Here is an 18,842-nt window from a genome sequence, read left to right as displayed (position 1 = left end):
TATTTAATGAAGGCAGTATATTGAACATTATTTTGATAATGAGGTAGACAGACTAGGAGAGTAGAATAGAGATTAGAAGTTGGGAGATAGTAATCTAGTCCTGAGGTGATAAAGATCTATAAAAATTGGTGGCAAGAAGAATAGATAAGGATGAATTAGCATTGTGTTTTTCATACAATAAGCTCTTAATAAATGCTAAATGAATGCTGAATAATCAATAAAAACCTGGTGGCTATGAGAGCAAGAAAAATCAAAGCTTGTTCTTAGTCAACATTTCTATCAAAGACTTTATCCATGCTTACAGGCACATTATAATTATTTTGTTGAACTGAACACTTACAAAATATATGCATAGGATCCAAGAGATAGCTAATGAGAAATAAAATAATTAAGATTCTAAATGATGTTCATAGCCTAGAATGCCAAATCCAAATTAACAAAATGTCATTTAATTGGGGGGAAAAAAAAAAAAAAAAAGAGAGAGGATTCCTGCAAGCAAACTAAAAATAAATAAATTACAGGTCTGATAGTAGTAAACGAAAAGAGCAGATACATGTGGTAGCTGGAATAAAACAAAAATCTGTGTCTTCATAGCTGTTCTATTTTAACAGCAAAAAATTGGAAATTACCTTATATTCCCAACAACTGGGAAATAACTAAACAAATTATGATATATTCATATGATAAAGTATCATATTGCCATAAAAATCACAAATGTGAAACATACCAAAAAACATGTATAAGGTAATACAGACTAGAATCAGAATTAAAAACATGACGGAAACTACATGGAAGGAAAAAAAAATTGAAGGAAAATTTGAACCTAGATGGCAGAATTTTAGACAGGTCTTGATGAAAATATACAAAAGCATTTTATATGCTTGGCTTTGTTTATAAATTCTTTTAATTCTACCGCTTAAAAGGGTTAAGTTTGGGTTAAGACCTTGACCTTTCTTTTGTATGTATATATGGTTACTTGCCTTTGTTGCTTAAGTCAACTTGGGGGAAAAAAAAGAACTTTCTAATGCTCTATCACTCTAGTAGAGTCTATCAGGTCTGTTACAAGCTAAGCAGCAGCTTGGATGGACTAATGTCCCCAGCCTTCCAGCTCTGCTTTTGGTTCATTTAGCCATTTCAATCTGTTTAAGAGCTACGTGTATAATTCTATTCCTGTGACCAAACTTGACATGTTCTCTCCTTCTATTTGTAGGGAGATGAGATAGTTAGGACAATATATAATGATAACATGTTTTACTATAAAATTAAATGGCTATTGGATGGGAATATTTTTTTTCCATGCTAAAAACAAATCTGTAATTCTAATTAGAATGAAGAATGCACAGGCTCATTCTTACACAGATTGCCTTCAAAAATCAGATCCCCCCCCTCCAAGTTTATGACTACTTATAGAAGATACAGATATAGCAACTAAACACAAATCAAAGAATAACTGGATAATAAAATTACAAAAAGTACAAACCATATAATCAGGAATTGAATTGTCTATTTCTTTCTCATCAAGAGAAGGGAAATGATAGGATGGATCAATGTCGGTTTTCTAATGAAACAAAGGATATTATCTAAATATTATCACCATTTCTTTCCAAAAATCCTTTTGCACCTATATGATTTCTACAAACATCATCTAACTGGACATCTAGTAAAATGGTGAAGTACCTGTTTTTATCTGTGATTTGTTCTTGCATCATCCTGAGCTTTGCTGGAGGAATGTAAGCACCACCTGTGCGAGTGAGGAGTGGATCCACATCATCTTTCTTCTTCTTTGTTGGGGGCTCATCCTGAGATGAGCTCTGAGTTGTTGCTCTTTCTGTACTCTTTCTGCTTGGTGAAGGAGATTTCCTGTACCTTCTCCGATCTGAATCTCTCTCTTTTTCTCTCTCCCTACGTTTTTCTCTATCCCTCCCTCTGTTGTGAATGAAAAAACAAATGGAAAGAAAAAAAAACTAAATTCAATTCATTCAGTAACTACAATGCACAAAACACTATTCAAATTACTAGAAGGGGCAAGGCATTAGAAACAATATAATATAGTTCCTATTTTTAAGAAACTGGTTGAGGATACAACTACACAAAAACCAAAAACATTACAGAAAAATACAAGATATATATCACAATGTGCTACTGCACATGATTAGGTAGCAAGCAAGCAACAGAGGTATGAGAATCTCAAGTGGGTAGGCATTCTTGGGCACAAGTCAGAGAAGAGAATTAACAAAAAGGATAATTCATGGTACATTTGTGGGAGAGCAAGAAGATTTTTGTGTGTAGAATAAAGGATTTGTGTAAAACAATAATAGGAAAGAACTTTGAAAATGTAGGTTGAAACTAGCTTATGAGCTCTTCAAAACAAGCTTAGTAAGTCTGGGTCTTTTAACCTAGACCAGGACTTCTTAACTTTTTGCACTCATGATCCTTTTTTCCCAAGAAACTTTTATATGACGAACGCTGGGAATGTAGGTATATAAAACAGGTATACAAATCAAATCAAGCATTAATTGATAATACATCATAAAGAAATTTATTTTAAAACAATTCTTTGGTAAATATTTTACTACTTAATAAAGATGAAAGCAAAATGGTATAACAATGAGATGGATGACTTGTTTATTTTTACATGAATTAAATCTTGGTGGAATATTTGTTAATTTTTACTGTGGACAAATTTTTCATGGCCCCCACATTGAGTTATATGATATATGATGAGTTATATGGGGTTGTAACCCAAAATTTAGGAAGCTTTGCCCTACACTGCTGACAAAATTTCCTACTTGATTTCCTTGCCTCAGTCTCTCCTCCCTCACTCATAACTACCAAATCCAGATTCTTAAAGCCAAGGTTTAGCTGTAATGTTCCTGCTCAGGAAGCTCCACTGGATCTTTATAGGTTTCATCTTTGCGATATTTAAAGCTCTTTGCAAGCTATTTTCAGTTTGTCTTTCCATGCTCACTGTATGCAACTTCCCTTCACTTATTCTAATTCCAGCCAGACAAACTTACCTGCTGCACTCTGTACATGCTCATCTCTCTTGCCTGTGTTCAAATAGTCCTTTACATTTAGGACGGACTCTTCCATTTTTAACAATCCCTAATTTTCTGAGGCATTTCCTTGAGTTCCTCAACTCATTTGCTACTTTATAAAAAACATCAATCCCAATTCTTCTCTTATTCTGATGCTAGTGTTCTCAAAAGCTTACTCTTTTCCTCTTTTAATTTAGACATAATGCATGCTTCTTGAACATAAGAATTTTTTCATTTTTGTATAGCAAACTAATGAATAATTATATATGGTAAGTTACAGCATAACATATATGGAATCAAATATTTTTAGCAGGACAATGATATGATGAAGCAGGTATTTTGGAAGAAAAAAACAAAATATATAGTTTAAGGTATGTGTATGTGTTGAAAAAAACAAAACAAACAAAAAAAAAAACCACGTGTGAAATATTTTTGGAAGCAATCAGTTAAATTCAACAAGTTAAATTCAACAAACGCTTATTAAAGATTTATCAGAGGTATAAAAAGACAAAAACAAGACAGTTCCTGTCTCAAGGAATTTACATGTCATGCAAATAAATAAATATAAAGCAATTTTAAAAGAAGAAAGTGTAAAACAATTTGGGAGAACAGTGGAGAGCTTTACTGAAATGGTGATATATATGACAAAATTTTAAAGCAAATTATGATTCTGAAGGTAATGTGTTACAGTGAAGAAAGTTGACTTTGAAGTCAGGATATACCTAACTTCAAGAGTTTGATAACTTAGGGTTCAAAGTCTATTTTTGAAAAGTGGGAGCAAGTTTGTTCCTCATCAAATCCATGATACCTCTCTTCTTTGTTCTAATTTTCCCAGCATAAAGAAGAAAGGTGCTTAAAAAACTTATTTTGCACTATACTGCATCCATTAAGTCTACTCCTATTATGGTATCCAACCTTAAAGAAGCTAATTCTAAATTTTTGATAAGAAAAATCAAATGTTAATTCCAAATTTTTTTATAACACTAACCGCAATTCCATGGTACTATCATTAGAATGTCCTCGTCCTGAATATTCTTGATCTGATCTGCTGTAATCTCTGTCTTGGGGGGATCGTTCCCGTTCTTCATATCTAAGAGATAAAATAAAAAAGCAAAATTGACAAGATGGAAAATAATGTGGTAATGAATACTCATTGCTAAGAATCCTACTAGTTGGTATCACATGATCAAATCAGTTTTGACCATATCTGGAAGACCAGGAGTGGAATAGGTCTGATCACATCATCTTTTCTATTCAATAAATTCCAGTGGCTCCCTTTCACTTCCAGGGTCAAGTATAAAATCTGCTTTGGGACATTCAGAACTCTTTATAACCTAGCCATCTTCCTCCTTCTTCAATCTTTTTATACCTTACTCTTTGCCCCACCTTCTTTGATAGTAATGGCACTGGTCTCCTGGCTGTTTCATCTCTCAGCTCCGAGCATCTTTCCTAGATGTCCTTTATGCATGGAAGGTTCAACCTCCTTTTCTTTGCTGTTCCAACTAAATTAACTCCTTTAAATTCCAACTAAAACCCTGTCTTCTCCAAGAAATCTTTTCCCAATCCTACTTAATTCTAATGTTTTTCCTCTTTTAATTAATCTCTTATTTCTCCTGCATTTAGCTCATTCACACATATTTGTTCGATGATTATCTCCTCAAGGACTATCTTTAGCCTCATTTGGTTTACATAGCACTTAGCAATGTGCCTGGTGTATGGTAAGTGTCTAATAAATGCATAACGATTGGCTGGCTGTTACTTAAAAATGTTGGCAGCTAAATCTACTAAAATCAAATCCGTCAAGCTTTGAAAGAATTTTTGACTTATATTTAAGATGGGAGGCTCAAAAATCAAATATTCAAGGTCCATTTTGTTCTATCCTCTCATTTTATCTAAGAGGCAATGGAGACCGAGCAAGATTAAATCACTTGTCCAAAATCATACAAGGTCTTCTAAAGTCTTAGGAAATCATAATGATCAAGTTTTTGGTCTTGGTTGAATTTGGTGCAGCCTTTAGTTGCATATGTGCCAGCTCAATTTCCATCTGGAAAGGCACTATGCTAGAGGTTCCAATAGCCTTACTGATGTGTTTTGTATCTAGTTGCCAGTACAAAAGGTTAGATGCCCGGTGAATTGTTCAACTTTCAAAGAAAAAAAAAATCAAAAGGAAAAAAGGAGCAAGCCACTGTAGTAGTGTATTCCCTAATTCTCTTTGTCCTTACCCAACCCAACATAACAAAATAATGATTTCATTTCTGTGTGATTATCTAACTTAATTAGTTTAAGTAATTTAAATATATATATATATATATTATGAAACTGTCATCAATTCTAGAAATGAGGTATTCAGGTATTTGTCAGCTTTGATTTTATAATGATGACAAGAGAAGGTTTATTCAATAGAGAACAGAGAAACCTTTATAATTTCTGCTTTCAATTTTTTTTTCACTAGCATTTTAAACTGAGGAAAATTTCAAATGTTTAGTTGATTCATATTAGAATGTTTGACTCATGTAAATATTGCCTTTTACCTAATAATTAAAAATAATAATTCCATATAAAATCAATCAACAAACATTTATTAAGCATCAATTATGTGCTAGGCACACTATGTTAAATATGAATGATAGGGAAAAAGAGGCAAAAAATATCATCCTTATCCAAGGAGCTACCACTCTAATGGGGGACACAATATGCAAATTATTATATACAAAGCAAACAATATATAGAATAAATAGAAAATAATTAACAGAGGGAAGGCACTGGATTTAAGAGGATTTGGAGAGGCTTCAAATAGACAAAATTTTAGTAGGGACTTAAAGGAAGTCAGGGAGATAAAGTAGTTGGAGCCTCATGAGGAGAGAGCACATTCTAGGCATGAGGGACAAAACAGTTCATATGGCCAATTCTTCACCTTGGGAGTCCCTTTACAACAAAAACACTGATGGTTTAGAACAAAAATTTTCATTGCCATTTAAAATTTCCTTCTGAAACTCACCCTGATGTACGAGTTATAACATCACTACAAACCTTATCACTTGAAAGTGAACTGAGGACTCAACTGTTTGATAAGATAAATTCCATTTTTAAAAAGGTCAAAACGTCTCCACTTTCACTCAGAATAGTGATGGCTTTTGTTGAACTGAGTGTATCCCATTTAACTGTAATATAAAAGCATATCATAGCATTGTGGTTCAGTTGGAGGAATGTTGGACCTAATCAGAGGAACCAATCAACTCTCATACTTATACTTCCTTGCCTCCATGACCTAGGCAAGCATTTAATTTCACAAAGCTTCTATTCCTTCACCTGTAAAATGGGACATTTGAATTGCAGGACCTTCAAATCCTGCCTGATATTTACTATGCGATCCTTGAAAAGTCAATCTCTCTCAGTTTCAGTTTCAATTCCAGGATCAAATACAAAATCCTTTTTTTGTTATTGTTGTTTAAATATTTTATGAGTATAACCTTATAGTACATTATTTGTAGCTATAGCTAGAAATGTTCAAAAAAATTGCAAACTTCATTTTAATGGATAGATTTTGAGATATTTTATCACTCAGCTTTGATAACTGAGTTTCAAAGAAACTGAACATATTTCTAGTACATGCCCCAAACTTTGTGATGTAATGATATTTATCTCCTCTACTCTCTATCTTTCAATTCAGGGCATTTTCCCTGGTTGTCCCTCAAGTCTGGCATGTCTCTCTTATCTCTACTTTCTGGCCTCCCTGATTTCCTTCAAGTCTCAGCTGAGATTCCACCTGTTAGAAGAAAGTTTTCCTACTCCCCCCTATTTTAGTGGTTTCCCTTTGTTGATTATTTTCACCTTATCCTATAATTAGCTGTTTGCAGGTTGTCTCCTCTGATAGACTGTATTTCTTGAAAACAGGAACTGACTCTTCCCTTTTTTTGTATCTAAGTAAGCATTTAATAAATGTTTACTGACCAAAATGGGAATAATAGCATTTTTTCTCAGAAGGATTGTGAGCATCAAATGAAAAATAGACATAAAAAGAGCTTTGCAAATCTCAAAATTCTGTGCTATCATTATGACTACTCTATACGCAAGACTTTCAATAGCACATTGCTTAGAATATATACATATTAGAGAAATAAATTTAGATTAACTGAAACTCAGCTATCAAAACTGACAAAATATCACAAAAACTATCCATTTAAAGTTTCAAAATTTTTGAACTTTTCTAATAACAGCTAGATAACATGCCATAAAATATACTTGTAAAATATTTAATTAAACATCACATAGAAATATCCATAAACTCATGTTACCATGTAACCACTTATTTAATATTTAGAAGTGCTCGTTTCCAAATGAAAGAAATAAAATGGGTAGGAGAAAATAAGTGTTTTCTTCATTTTTAATTGTAGTAAGTAGGCCCAATTACAGGAGATAATAAAATGAAAGATTTATTAAATATTATGTTAATTATCAGCCTGATACTAAAACAGAAATAAGAGAGGGTTTTTAACATTTCTTTAGAATCAAATTATCATAGATTTATGAAGGAAAGTCTAACACTCTTGATTTATAAGGGAACTATATTATTGTCTTTTATTTAATACCAAGACATAAACACCAATAGCGTTTACTGTAAAGGACTGAAACTATGAAAATGTGTACTTGAATCAGATAACCAAGAATTTAAGGCTAATTACCTATTTGATGTGAGACAATGACTATTAGCATAAGTTTTGGATAAATGGCTCTTCTCACCATTGGTGCTGGCTTAATGCTTGATGTTAAGATAAATCATAGGCAAGGATTAGAGGGTGGGGTGAGAGAGGTAAGATTTCACTTGGCTCAGGACCAGGAGGAGAAAGGTGGAGATTCTGGACTCCAGAACCAAGAAGAGATCTTTGGCAAAACTTCTGGCAGTTTCCCTGCTTTTTTCACTCCTCCCCCTAAAGACCAAGGACTTTTACTTATCCTGACTCTGGCTGATCCTGAGGTCTCCAGGGAGCTAGCTTGGATTTAACAGATTATTATTCTTATACTGCTATATGCTGTAGTAAAAGTGATTAGCTTGCAGCGCTATCCATAAAAAGCTCCTGTGCAGACTGATTTTTTGATCAGCTGTTTCTATCTTTAACTATTAACATCAAAACTTGTGTAATCAGCAGCAGCTACTTCCCAGTTCAGAACTATACTACACTGTTTGAATCTAAGTGTCAGATAATCTTTGAAACCTTTTTTCTGTTCTTGTTCTTATGAATGACAAATTTTAGATAATAACAAGCACTGAAAAATTACTCATAGATTCCTTAACCTGGAGTCTGTTTTTAATGTTTCAAAAATTTTTTTTCTACCTATACATATATACAACTGTAACATAAAATAATGTAAAAACACAACAAATAAAAATGTATTGGCAAATACTATTTGAGATCATTATATATTCACTGAATTAAAAGGAACAATCGATGACGATAAAGTTGTGGAAATAAAGGTACACAAATACATAGCTATTAGAGTTGGAATGGGTATAACTTCTGAAAAATAATTTGGAAATAGGCAAATAAAGTGGTTAATATGTCCATATCCTGTGACCCTGAGATTGTGCTTCCAGGAATATATTGCACGATAAGAGATCTGAACCCCCCCCCCCCCACACACACACAAAAAAAGTTTTGATAAGCAGCAAATTACTTATAACACCACTTTTCTTGGTAGAAAGTTTTATCCTGGACTGGGGGAAAAATGGAAAGAAAGTGGATGATCATTATCATCTTTTCAGGAATGAAGAAACAAACCAGGTGGTATATGAATGTAATGAAATATTACTGTCCTTCAGGTAATGATTGTGATGAACACAGAAAAGCAAAAAAGACTTATATGAATTGATGTAAAACAAAGTAAAGAGAGTCAGGAAAATATACACAATGATCACAGCAATGTTACTGGAAAGAACCACCACTATAAACCAATTGAAACCAATTGTTGCAAAGTTATGAACCAATCTTGGCCCCAAAGAAAAGATATAATTAGATATGGCCTTCTATGCTTTTGCAGGGGGTGGTTGGATGGGTAAACAGTGTAAAATACTAAAGAGATTGTTAAAATTTGAAGGGTGTGTTGGTCAATTTTAGTATTAGTTTGTTTTCTCCCTTCTTTTTCCTCCAGAAGAGTGATATAGTCAGTCCTACGCTTTAGGACTGTCAATTCATTCCTTGTTGCTAAAGGTATTTATTTATTTGGTACCTTTGGGTCTAGTACTATAGGCAATCAAAAAAGTAAACAAGTGCTAGAAATTACAAAATCATAACTGTAAATCAAGAGACCATTTTTCCCAGAACCTTCCAGCATGCACAGTAATTTCACACCAGAGCAAGCATGTCAAGTTAGAAAGATGCTTTTGAACAGAATATTTTAAGTAGATTATATTCAATCACATGTTTTTAGATAAACATCTATTATAGACTAATAATATCTGGAAAAAGTTCAACCCATATGAAAGACATGACAAAAAAAAAAGAAAAAAGAAAAGGAGAAAGATGGAAGAGCAGCAAGAATGGACAAGAAAAGTAGACAAAAGCAAGGCAACAAAATGAAGCATATACTAACAACAGAACCATCAGAATTTGGGGAATTCCAGCAGTCATTTAGAATCCAATATGGTAGCCCTTAAAAGGCAAAAGCAAATTCCAATTTGTGTTTTAAGTGAATGAATAATTAAGTCTCATATATTGGGTCATCTGTATTCTCTGCAAAGTTTCAGGTTCAAATGCAAAAATCATTCATCATATACAACATTATGATAAGTAATTTGTCTTATTATTCACACCATCTACAGAGGCTAAATCATGATGAATATGCCCTGTAAATTACAAGAGGGTCACTGTACCAAAGTTATTTCTGCTATTTTGTCTTTCAAAGAATCTTATAGAATTCTGACACGAATAGAAGACATCTTATTAGAAAAGAACCTTTAATACAGTATTTTGGTCTACCAAATCAAATGCCTTTTTGTAGACAGTCAAGTAGAATGGGATTTTATACTCTCTGTCTTTTGTTAAATTATACAATAGTACAAGAAGTGTGGTCTAGATGACCGTCTTTAATGATTAATATCAGATAGTATTAAAACAGAAGTATACTCAACAAAGGTATTGCTACTATGGAGAAGATCTAGTGCAAAGACCAAATTAAAGGGAATAACCTATAATCTCCAGATGTCTCTACTAATATATGGCTATCTTCTAATTACATAAAGCCCCAGAGCAGTTTGGAACTTCCTAAATTAAATTTATAATCACTCAAAAGATCTCAGTGGTCATAGGAAAAATGAAATGAAGAATGTCTTTGTCCAGACAATGGTATCCACAATCTAGACATGTTGAATGTGCATCTTAGAATGACCCTGAAGATGTACAATAAGTTGGACCAAGGATTGAAAAGAAAAAAAAAAAAAAATTGGCATTAAGAATTAATTAAGAATTTTTTCACCCCAAATTTCTCACTCAAATAAAAGTCCATGTATTTTAATGACAGTATTATTCTGGAGGCAAAACCAAGATGGGGGAATAAAAGGCAGGGATTCCCTTGAATTCTCCCCCAAACCTCTCCAAATACCACTGCATAATGACTTTAAACAAATTCTAGAGCGTCAGAATGCACAAAAAGATGTTGTGAAGCAATTTTCCAGGCAAAACCAACTTAAATGGTCAGCAAGAAAGGCCTACTGAACCAAGTGAGGGTGAATCACAGTCTATAGTAAGTAAAGATCATGTCCCAGTCAATGAGAAATCATTGGGACCTCTGAATCAGTGACAGCAGTGGTGGTTTCTAGGCATCTATGCCCACAGATGTCAAAAATTACTTAGAAGGTCAACAGGGAAGATTTGTTTCTCTAGGGTGGGAGTAGAGTGCTGTCTCAGCTAGCTACAGCAAATCAGGACATTCCCTGGGAACCACCAAATTAACAGTGGCTACTTCTGGTAGTCTCAGATAGGTAAAGAGTCAACTGGTCATCAGATTACAGGGGGTCTCTTTGCTAGGATTGAAGCAGGGATCTGTTGCTTTGCTCATATTTAGATCCAGGCCACAAGGAACATTAGCACACTACAAGTTAAAGCCACAGTGGAGCAGAAATCCTTCTAATAGTTCCAGGGCCAAAAAAAAAAAAAAAGGGCTCGTAGTTGCTCGTAGGTCAGAGCACAAGCTGGAAGAGTAGTAAACACATCTCTTTTTACATCAAACCACATTGGAAGAAGTGGAAGCTTATATAGGTCCCTATAAGGATTTCTGAAAACTCCTAAAACTTGGGACAATGCACCCTATTGCCTGGAAATAGATCCTTACTTTAACAAAGAGTTAAAAGAAGTAAGGCTGGGGAAATAAGAAAAAAACAGAAAAATATTTTGACCATAGAAAGTTATTATAGTGATAAGGAAGATCAAAATACACTTTCAGATGATAACAAAGTCAAAGTTTTTGCATCCAAGAAAAATAAGATTTGATCTCAGGCCATGGAAAAGCTCAAAAAGAATTTTCAAAATCAATTTAGAGAGACAGAGGAAAAACTGGAAAGAGAACTAAAAGTGATGCCAAAGGAAGTACTATAAGCCAATAAAGATTACCTTAAAAAACAAAATTGGCCAAATGGAAAAGGTACAAAAGCTCACTGAAGAAAATAATTCCTTAAAAAAATCAGAATTTAGCAAATGGAAGCAAAGGACTTTATGAGAAATTAAGAAACAATAAAACAAAACCAAAAGAATGAAAAAAAAATAATGTGAAATATCTCACTAGAAAAACAACTGACCTGGAAAATAGATCCAGGAGAGAGAATTTTTTTAAAAAATCATTGGATTATCTGAAAGCCGTGATTTAAAAAAAAAAAAAAAAAAAGAGCCTAGACATAATTTTTCAAGAAGTTGTCAAGGAAAACTGCCTTGATATTACAGAACCAGGGGGTAAAATAAAACAGTGAAAAAAATCCATCAATCACCTCCTGAAAGAGATCCCAAAAAGAAAACTACCATAGCCAAAATCCAGAATTCCCAGGTCAATAAGAAAATACTGCAAGCATCCAGAAAGAAACAATTCGAATATGGTTGAACCACAGTTAGGACAACAAAAGAGTTAGCAGTTTCTACATAAAGAATCGAAAGACTTGGAATATGACATTCTGGAGAGCAAAGCAACTAGGATTACAAGAATCACCTACCCAGTAAAATTGAATATAATCCTTCAGGGGAAGAAAATGGACATTCAATTAAATAGAGAATTTTCAAATGTTCTTGATGAAAAGACCAGAGCTGAATACAAAATCAAACCATTTACATTCCTACATGGGAAGATAATACTTGTGATTCATAAGGATTTTTTGTTATTGAGGAGGGCACAAATATTAGCTGAATATGAAGGGATATCTGAAAGAAAAATAAAATGGTGAAAGAGGAATGTACCGAAATAGAAAGGGAAAGGTAGAGTGATATATATTATATTCTATAAAAGAGGCAAGAAAAAGCTTTTACAATGGAAGGGAAGAGGGGGAGTTGAGGTGGACTGAGTAAAACTTAACTCTCATTAGAAGTGACTCAAAGGGTGAATAACATATGTACTCAATTGGGTATAGAAATCTATCTTATCCTACAAGAAAGCAGGAGGGAAAGGAGATACGAGAAAAGAAAGACACAAGGGTGATAGAAAAGAGGGCAGACTGGGGGAGGAGCAGACAAAAGGGGAAAAAAAAAACATTCTAGGGGAGGGAGAGGGTGAAAGAAGAGAGAGAACAGAACAAACAGGGCAAGGGGAGAGAGAGGCAATATATAATTAGCAAGAGTAATTTTCCCAAGGCAAAGAACTGGAAACTAGGGATTGTTCATCAACTAAGGAATGGAGAAACAAATTGTGGTATATGACTGTGACGTAATACTATTGTTCTATAAAAAATGATGAACAGGATGCTCTTGGAAAAAACCTGGAAAGACTTCCATGAGCCGATGCAAAGTGAAATGTAAACAAAGTAACAGTAATATTGTAAGATGATCAGCTGTGAATGAATTAACTATTTTTAGCAATACAAAGATCCAAGAGACTTATGATGAAAAATGTTACCCACACAAAGAACTGATTGTATCTGTATACAGATTGAAGCATACTTTTTAACCTTACAAAAATATATATTATTCTGATGCAAATCAGGAAGCACTAAAGTTTCTAGAACTCAAAGTTGAGGAGGACCTAAGTCAACAAAGAAGCACATAGGAAAAGAATGTTATACAATGTAAACAATTAATCCTGAAAACCAGCATAAAGTGTTATGAAATGGTGTATGATAGAGACAATACAAAATTTAATTATGCTGTTAAATGTTACATTTTTTTCTCCAGCTATTCCTCTTCAGTTTTTACTAGCCTTTTTCCCAAATGAAGTTTTAAAAACATTCTTTCTTTTTTATATATTGTCTTATGATACATAAAAGTTGTTTCTTTTCTTCTTCATCTCTTTCTTTTTTTTTTTGGTTCTAAGTTATTTGTTGGGCTATCAGGAAGGAACCTATATACTCACTCAATATCACAAAATGCAAGTATACAAGTGATAAGATTGCTAACATTTGATGCTCTAGCAGTTCCATCAAAACAATGAATACAGTAGCAGTACTATTTATAATTATGCAGGAGAAGTCTGTAGGGAAATTCTTGTGATTCAATATGTGCATGTTTGGTAATTGGAAATTCCTGAGATGAGAGTAATTTATATAAAATTTATAGCTTTCTCTGCTCTTAGAATTACTATATGGGTTTTATGATAATACATAAATTGTCATCCTGTTACAAGTAACCAACTCAGCAAGATTATACCTGTACTTTCCTGCACAAGAATATTTTAGAGCAATCACAAAATACTAGTTTGAGATTAGGTCTGAGAAGGAGTTCCCAATCCTTAGTTTAACATAGGACATCTAAGTATGGTCCCAGAAAACAGTGTGTTTGCTTTTTAAAGAGCATCCTAACTAAATATAGAGAAGCTTAACACCAACAGGCTAGTTACTTGGTGATGACTTTTTTGAATAATGAAAAATAAAAAATGGTCTTATCATCCTTTCCAGAAATGAGAAAATTAGTATGAATTCAATGAAATAGAGATCCAAAAGAAAACACATTGAAGATCACTAAAAGGAAACTAAACTTTAACTGAAATACTGTTGGTACAATGTTGGATAATGAAACTATCAGATTAATCATTTTAATTGTTTTTCTTTGTCAAAAGGGAAAGTTCAATATAAGGTGGGGCAGTAGTTGTTTCTTCCCTATAGGAATGAGTTTGATAAAATACAAAAGCCATCAATGAAACATTTTTTTTTCCTGAGACAATTGGGGTTAAGTGGCTTGCCCAGGGTCATACAACTAAGGAAGTGTTAAATCTGAGACCAGATCTGAACTCAGGTCTTCCTGACTTCAGGGTTGGCACTCTATCCACCGCACCCACCTAGCTGCCTCTAAAACATTATTTTTTAAAAGTTAAATTTTAAAACAAAGCAACTTTTGATAAAACTGACACAGCAACATTTGTTGTTAATTAAGGTGGAAGAGGAAATGTTATCAAGAGCTTAAGATCTAAATTGAATCAACACATTTTGATACTGTAACTTTAGAGAAGTGGGGGGGAAAAAGAATGAATGGTGAAAAATCTGTTGAATAATATGAATCCGGAAAAAAGAATGAGAACAGCCAGAGATAAGTTTCATATCTATACACAGGATACTTCCAAAATTTGGGCAGTTTTAAGCTTTAATTTAAGTTACCATCAACTCATGCCAGGCAATAGATTGCTTGGTCTTCCTTATCTTAAGCCTTTCCCCACTCCAGTCTACTAAGAAGACAAAAGTAATTTTTCTTATGCACAGTTGTGACACTACTTAACTCTGGTGGCTTCCCAACATCCCCAGGATTAAATATGAAAGCCTCTTCAGCTTTCAAAAACACCCACCACCTGTCCCCATTTTACTTTTCTAGGCTTCTTAACATTTTATTCAATTCCACATTCTACAATCTAGCATCTAGCTGCTTCTTGAACTAGGCATTCCATTCTTTAATTCTATGTCTTTTCGCTGGTTATCTTCCATACATGGATGCTCCCATTTCCCATCTATCTTATGGTTTCCACCAAGACTCAGCTCAAAAGCTATCTTCTGTGGGAGGTCTTTCCTATTGTCTTCCACCCAGGCTCCCTTTCTTTTGCCTTCCTTCTGTGATTACCTTCCATTTTTATTATATATATTTAATTTATTAATCTCATCTGCATGAGGGCAGAGGCCATGTTTTTGCTTTTCTATTTATACCTAGATATAAATGCTTAATAGATGCTTGACTGATTCCATTTCTAACCTAAACTCATTTAAATACAAATATACTTAAATATATAAAGCTCAACTATATATATTCAACCACCTTTTAAATCCTTGTCCCTCCTGTATGTGCACGAGTATTTGTGGCAGCCCTTTTTGTAGTGGCTAAAAACTGGAAACTGAATGGATGTCCATCAGTTGGAGAATGGTTGAATAAATTGTGGTATATGAAAATTATGGAATATTACTGTTCTGTAAGAAATGACCAACAGGATAATTTCAGAGAGGCCTGGAGAGACTTACATGAACTGATGCTGAGTGAAATGAGCAGGACCAGGAGATCATTATATACTTCAACAACAATACTATATGATGACCAGTTCTGATGGATCAGGCCATCCTCAGCAACGAGATCAACCAAATCATTTCTAATGGAGCAGTAATGAACTGAACTAGCTATGCCCAGAAAAAGAACTCTGGGAGATGACTAAAAACCATTACATTGAATTCCCAATCCCTATATTTATGCACACCTGCATTTTTGATTTCCTTCACAAGCTAATTGTACAATATTTCACAGTCTGATTCTTTTTCTACAGCAAAATAACGTTTTGGTCGGGTATACTTATTGTGTATCTAATTTATATTTTAATATATTTAACATCTACTGGTCATCCTGCCATCTAGGGGAGGGGGTGGGGGGGTAAGAGGTGAAAAAATTGGAACAAGAGGTTTGGCAATTGTTAATGCTGTAAAATTACCCATGTATATATCATGTAAATAAAAGGCTATTAAAAAAAAAATAAATAAATCCTTGTCCCTTCTCCTCTCAACCTCTCCTCCCTAAACCCTAATCCTAAATTAGCTCTGACATCTATCTTCTCTTTTACTACTCAAGTGCTCTTTAAATATGCCAAAAAAAAAAAAAAAAAAAAGTCACACAAGCTGCAACCTAATCTTAACTGTTCCATGATCCAGCAATATAATCCTTCTGTCCTTTTCTAACAGATTATCCCAGTCCCCCATAATTGCTCTAACAAATATTTTCATATCTCTTTTTGGGCATCAGCATATACCCTTCTAAACACCCAGTTTCACAACCTCTGCCATCTCGGGTCTCCTTTGTCCCTTACCCCTCAAAACCTGTTCACCTGACCTTTACATCTTGTCTTTGTCCCCTTCTTAATACTCACAAGGGGTGAGTATTAGCTCACCCTAACTAGCTGAAACTCTCCCAAGTTGAATAATGAATAAAAAAAAAGTTTTTTCCAAGCTTCAATTAAATGGCAACCTCCATTACCAGCAGAGACTCTACCTCAGGTGTTTTGTATGCAATTCTTCCTAATAAAGTTGTGGTGGTTTGTACTTTGTTTTCCAAGAGGACCAGGACTTCAGAGAGGTATAGCCAAGACATGCAAGTAAATAAAGCGAAGGAGGGCTGTGTAAAGTCACCTGCCTCTTTTCCCTCTAGGGCTTTCTGGGTCCGGTAGCCAAATATAGTTCAGGAAAAGTGGAGTGGTTGAAAGTAATGGGAACAGTGAGCTGGTGCAAAGGAAAGAGCACTGACCTAGAGTAATAAATCCTGCCTCACCAACTTACTAGCTGCGTGACTTGGTCAAGTCACGTAAACCCTGCTTACCGCAGTAGGTAAAGACAGAAACAGGTGGAAGTGAAAAGAGCGGGGTGAGAAAAAAGGAGAAAGCAGAGAGGTGGGGAGAGAAGGAGGAGGGAGAAAAAGGGAAACAGGAGGGGAGCAGAAGATGCGGGAGAGAGGGAAATGAGGAAAGAGGAGGAGGGGAAAAGTAGACAGAAAAGTTAAAAGGGGGATTGGAGACGTTGAAAGAATGAGAGGAGAAATGGCAGCACAGGGCAAAGGTGAAAAGAGAAGAACGGGCTACTAAGGTAATAATTACGTGCTTCCTAGGTGCCAACCTTATGGCTCACAGAAATCCCCGGGGAGGCTGAAGCTGGTGTGGGGCCATCTCTAACCGCCCTGAACTCCCCGATTCCTCCCTCCTGGGGGCAGCCAGACGCTAGCCGGAGTCCCGGGACAGGAGAGGCCTCCCCGGAACTCCGGCGCTACCGCGGGGGAAGAAAATAGGTCCCCTGGCCAGAGCAGGGGGGGGGAGCGACCCCTTCCGCTCCGCCCTGGCGGGCCCAGCCAAACCGCAGACACAGACGCCGGCCCCACACCTCGAGGAACGGCGGCTTAGCCGGAACTTCCGGTGAACGACTATCAGCGGAGTCAGTCCGAGACCAAGCTCCGTTTTCCCTCAGCCCTTAAGACCGTCCTCCCCACGCCAACAAACGCGTTCTGTGAATACCTGGAGCTCCAACGCGCCGCCATAATGCAACACCACGTAACTTCCGGTTCCCCTGGCCTTCCCGCCCTATCGCGAGGGTGAAGGTGAGGGCTTGCGTAATGAGAGCAAGTCAATGAGAATAGATATCAACATCCGAATACGGAGTAGCCGTCGGTATTTTCAGAGCTGGATTTTTTTCTTTTTTTTTTCTCGTTTGAAAATAATCCAAAATCCTGACACCCGTCGCGAGAAGCAGGCACCTTCCAAGCCACCGAACTTCCTACCTCACCAAGATGGTCACTAGAGAAGCGTTGAAGGAAACTACAAGCTCCAGCCCACACCAACGTAGAGGGGAGAATTCGCGCGGTGCATCGTGGGCGTTGTAGTACCGCAATGCTCGTTGGGAATCAGAGTTCCCTTGTTACAGCTGGGCGTGCTGGCTTATTACGTAAGAACTGTGGTCCTCTGCTTGAAAGCTATCTTGGCTGTGATTAAGAAGTGTGATAATCTTGCGGAGATACTCCAGGAAAATCCCGTAAATTGCTGACAATGTATTTGCTCCTTGTACTTAGAAAGCCTCTAGAACTACAAAGCTAAGTTCACAATACAGGAGCACGTGGCAAATTACTGAGGGATCAGTATTGAATTGGCTAGAGATGTGACTTGAAGTCCTAACTTTGTTCAAATCCTACTTACTTTACTAACTAGGAGACCCTGGGCCTGTCATTTCTTCCCTCTAAAGTGAAAACAGTAATCTTAGTGCTTATCTCTGATGACATCATGATTGTAAAGTACTTTGTAAACGTGAAAGTGACAGTTTGAACAAATTACCTTATATGGGGGGGGGGTTGTTTTTTTAATATAACAAGAAATCTGTTTAGGAATAAAAGCAAATGAAGGAGGGAATGGGATTTTGAGGCCTCAAATTATACTATAGTAAATCAGTAATCATTAAAATAGATTTGATATTAGTTAAAAATAGAAAAATTAGTGGAAAAACAATTAAGAATCAGAAATAAATTCATTTGGAATAGTAATTGATAAAACCAAAACCAATTACTTACTATTCAGAATTGGAAACTAGTTCGGTAGAAATTAAATTTAGGCCAACATCTTACAAAATATTCCAAAATAAGCTCAATATGGATACCAACCTTAATAACAAAGTGTGCTCTTTCTCTC

The 18,842-nt window shown here is 35.3% G+C and overlaps 1 protein-coding gene across 3 annotated transcripts in view; it reads right to left on the bottom strand.

Annotated features, from left to right (window-relative positions):
• CWC22 (CWC22 spliceosome associated protein homolog) overlaps positions 1–18,355 on the bottom strand; it is a 52,781-nt gene extending 34,426 nt beyond the window's left edge. The window contains exons 1-3 of one of the 3 annotated variants that reach the window (XM_003764015.4): positions 17,682–18,355; positions 4,027–4,128; positions 1,678–1,926 (exon numbers count right to left, since the gene is read on the bottom strand). In XM_003764015.4, coding sequence (XP_003764063.1) covers positions 1,678–1,926; positions 4,027–4,128; positions 17,682–17,704 — 374 coding nt within the window. In that variant the 5' untranslated portion in view covers positions 17,705–18,355. The other 2 variants (XM_023499317.2, XM_023499316.2) reach the window with 2 other exon arrangements.
• Positions 18,356–18,842: the final 487 nt, after the last annotated feature.

This window comes from Sarcophilus harrisii, chromosome 3 (assembly GCF_902635505.1).
Source record: "Sarcophilus harrisii chromosome 3, mSarHar1.11, whole genome shotgun sequence".
NCBI classification, from domain to species: domain Eukaryota; kingdom Metazoa; phylum Chordata; class Mammalia; order Dasyuromorphia; family Dasyuridae; genus Sarcophilus; species Sarcophilus harrisii.
The sequence above is the reverse complement of the archived record's forward strand: the minus strand, read 5'-3'. Positions and strand labels throughout refer to the sequence as shown.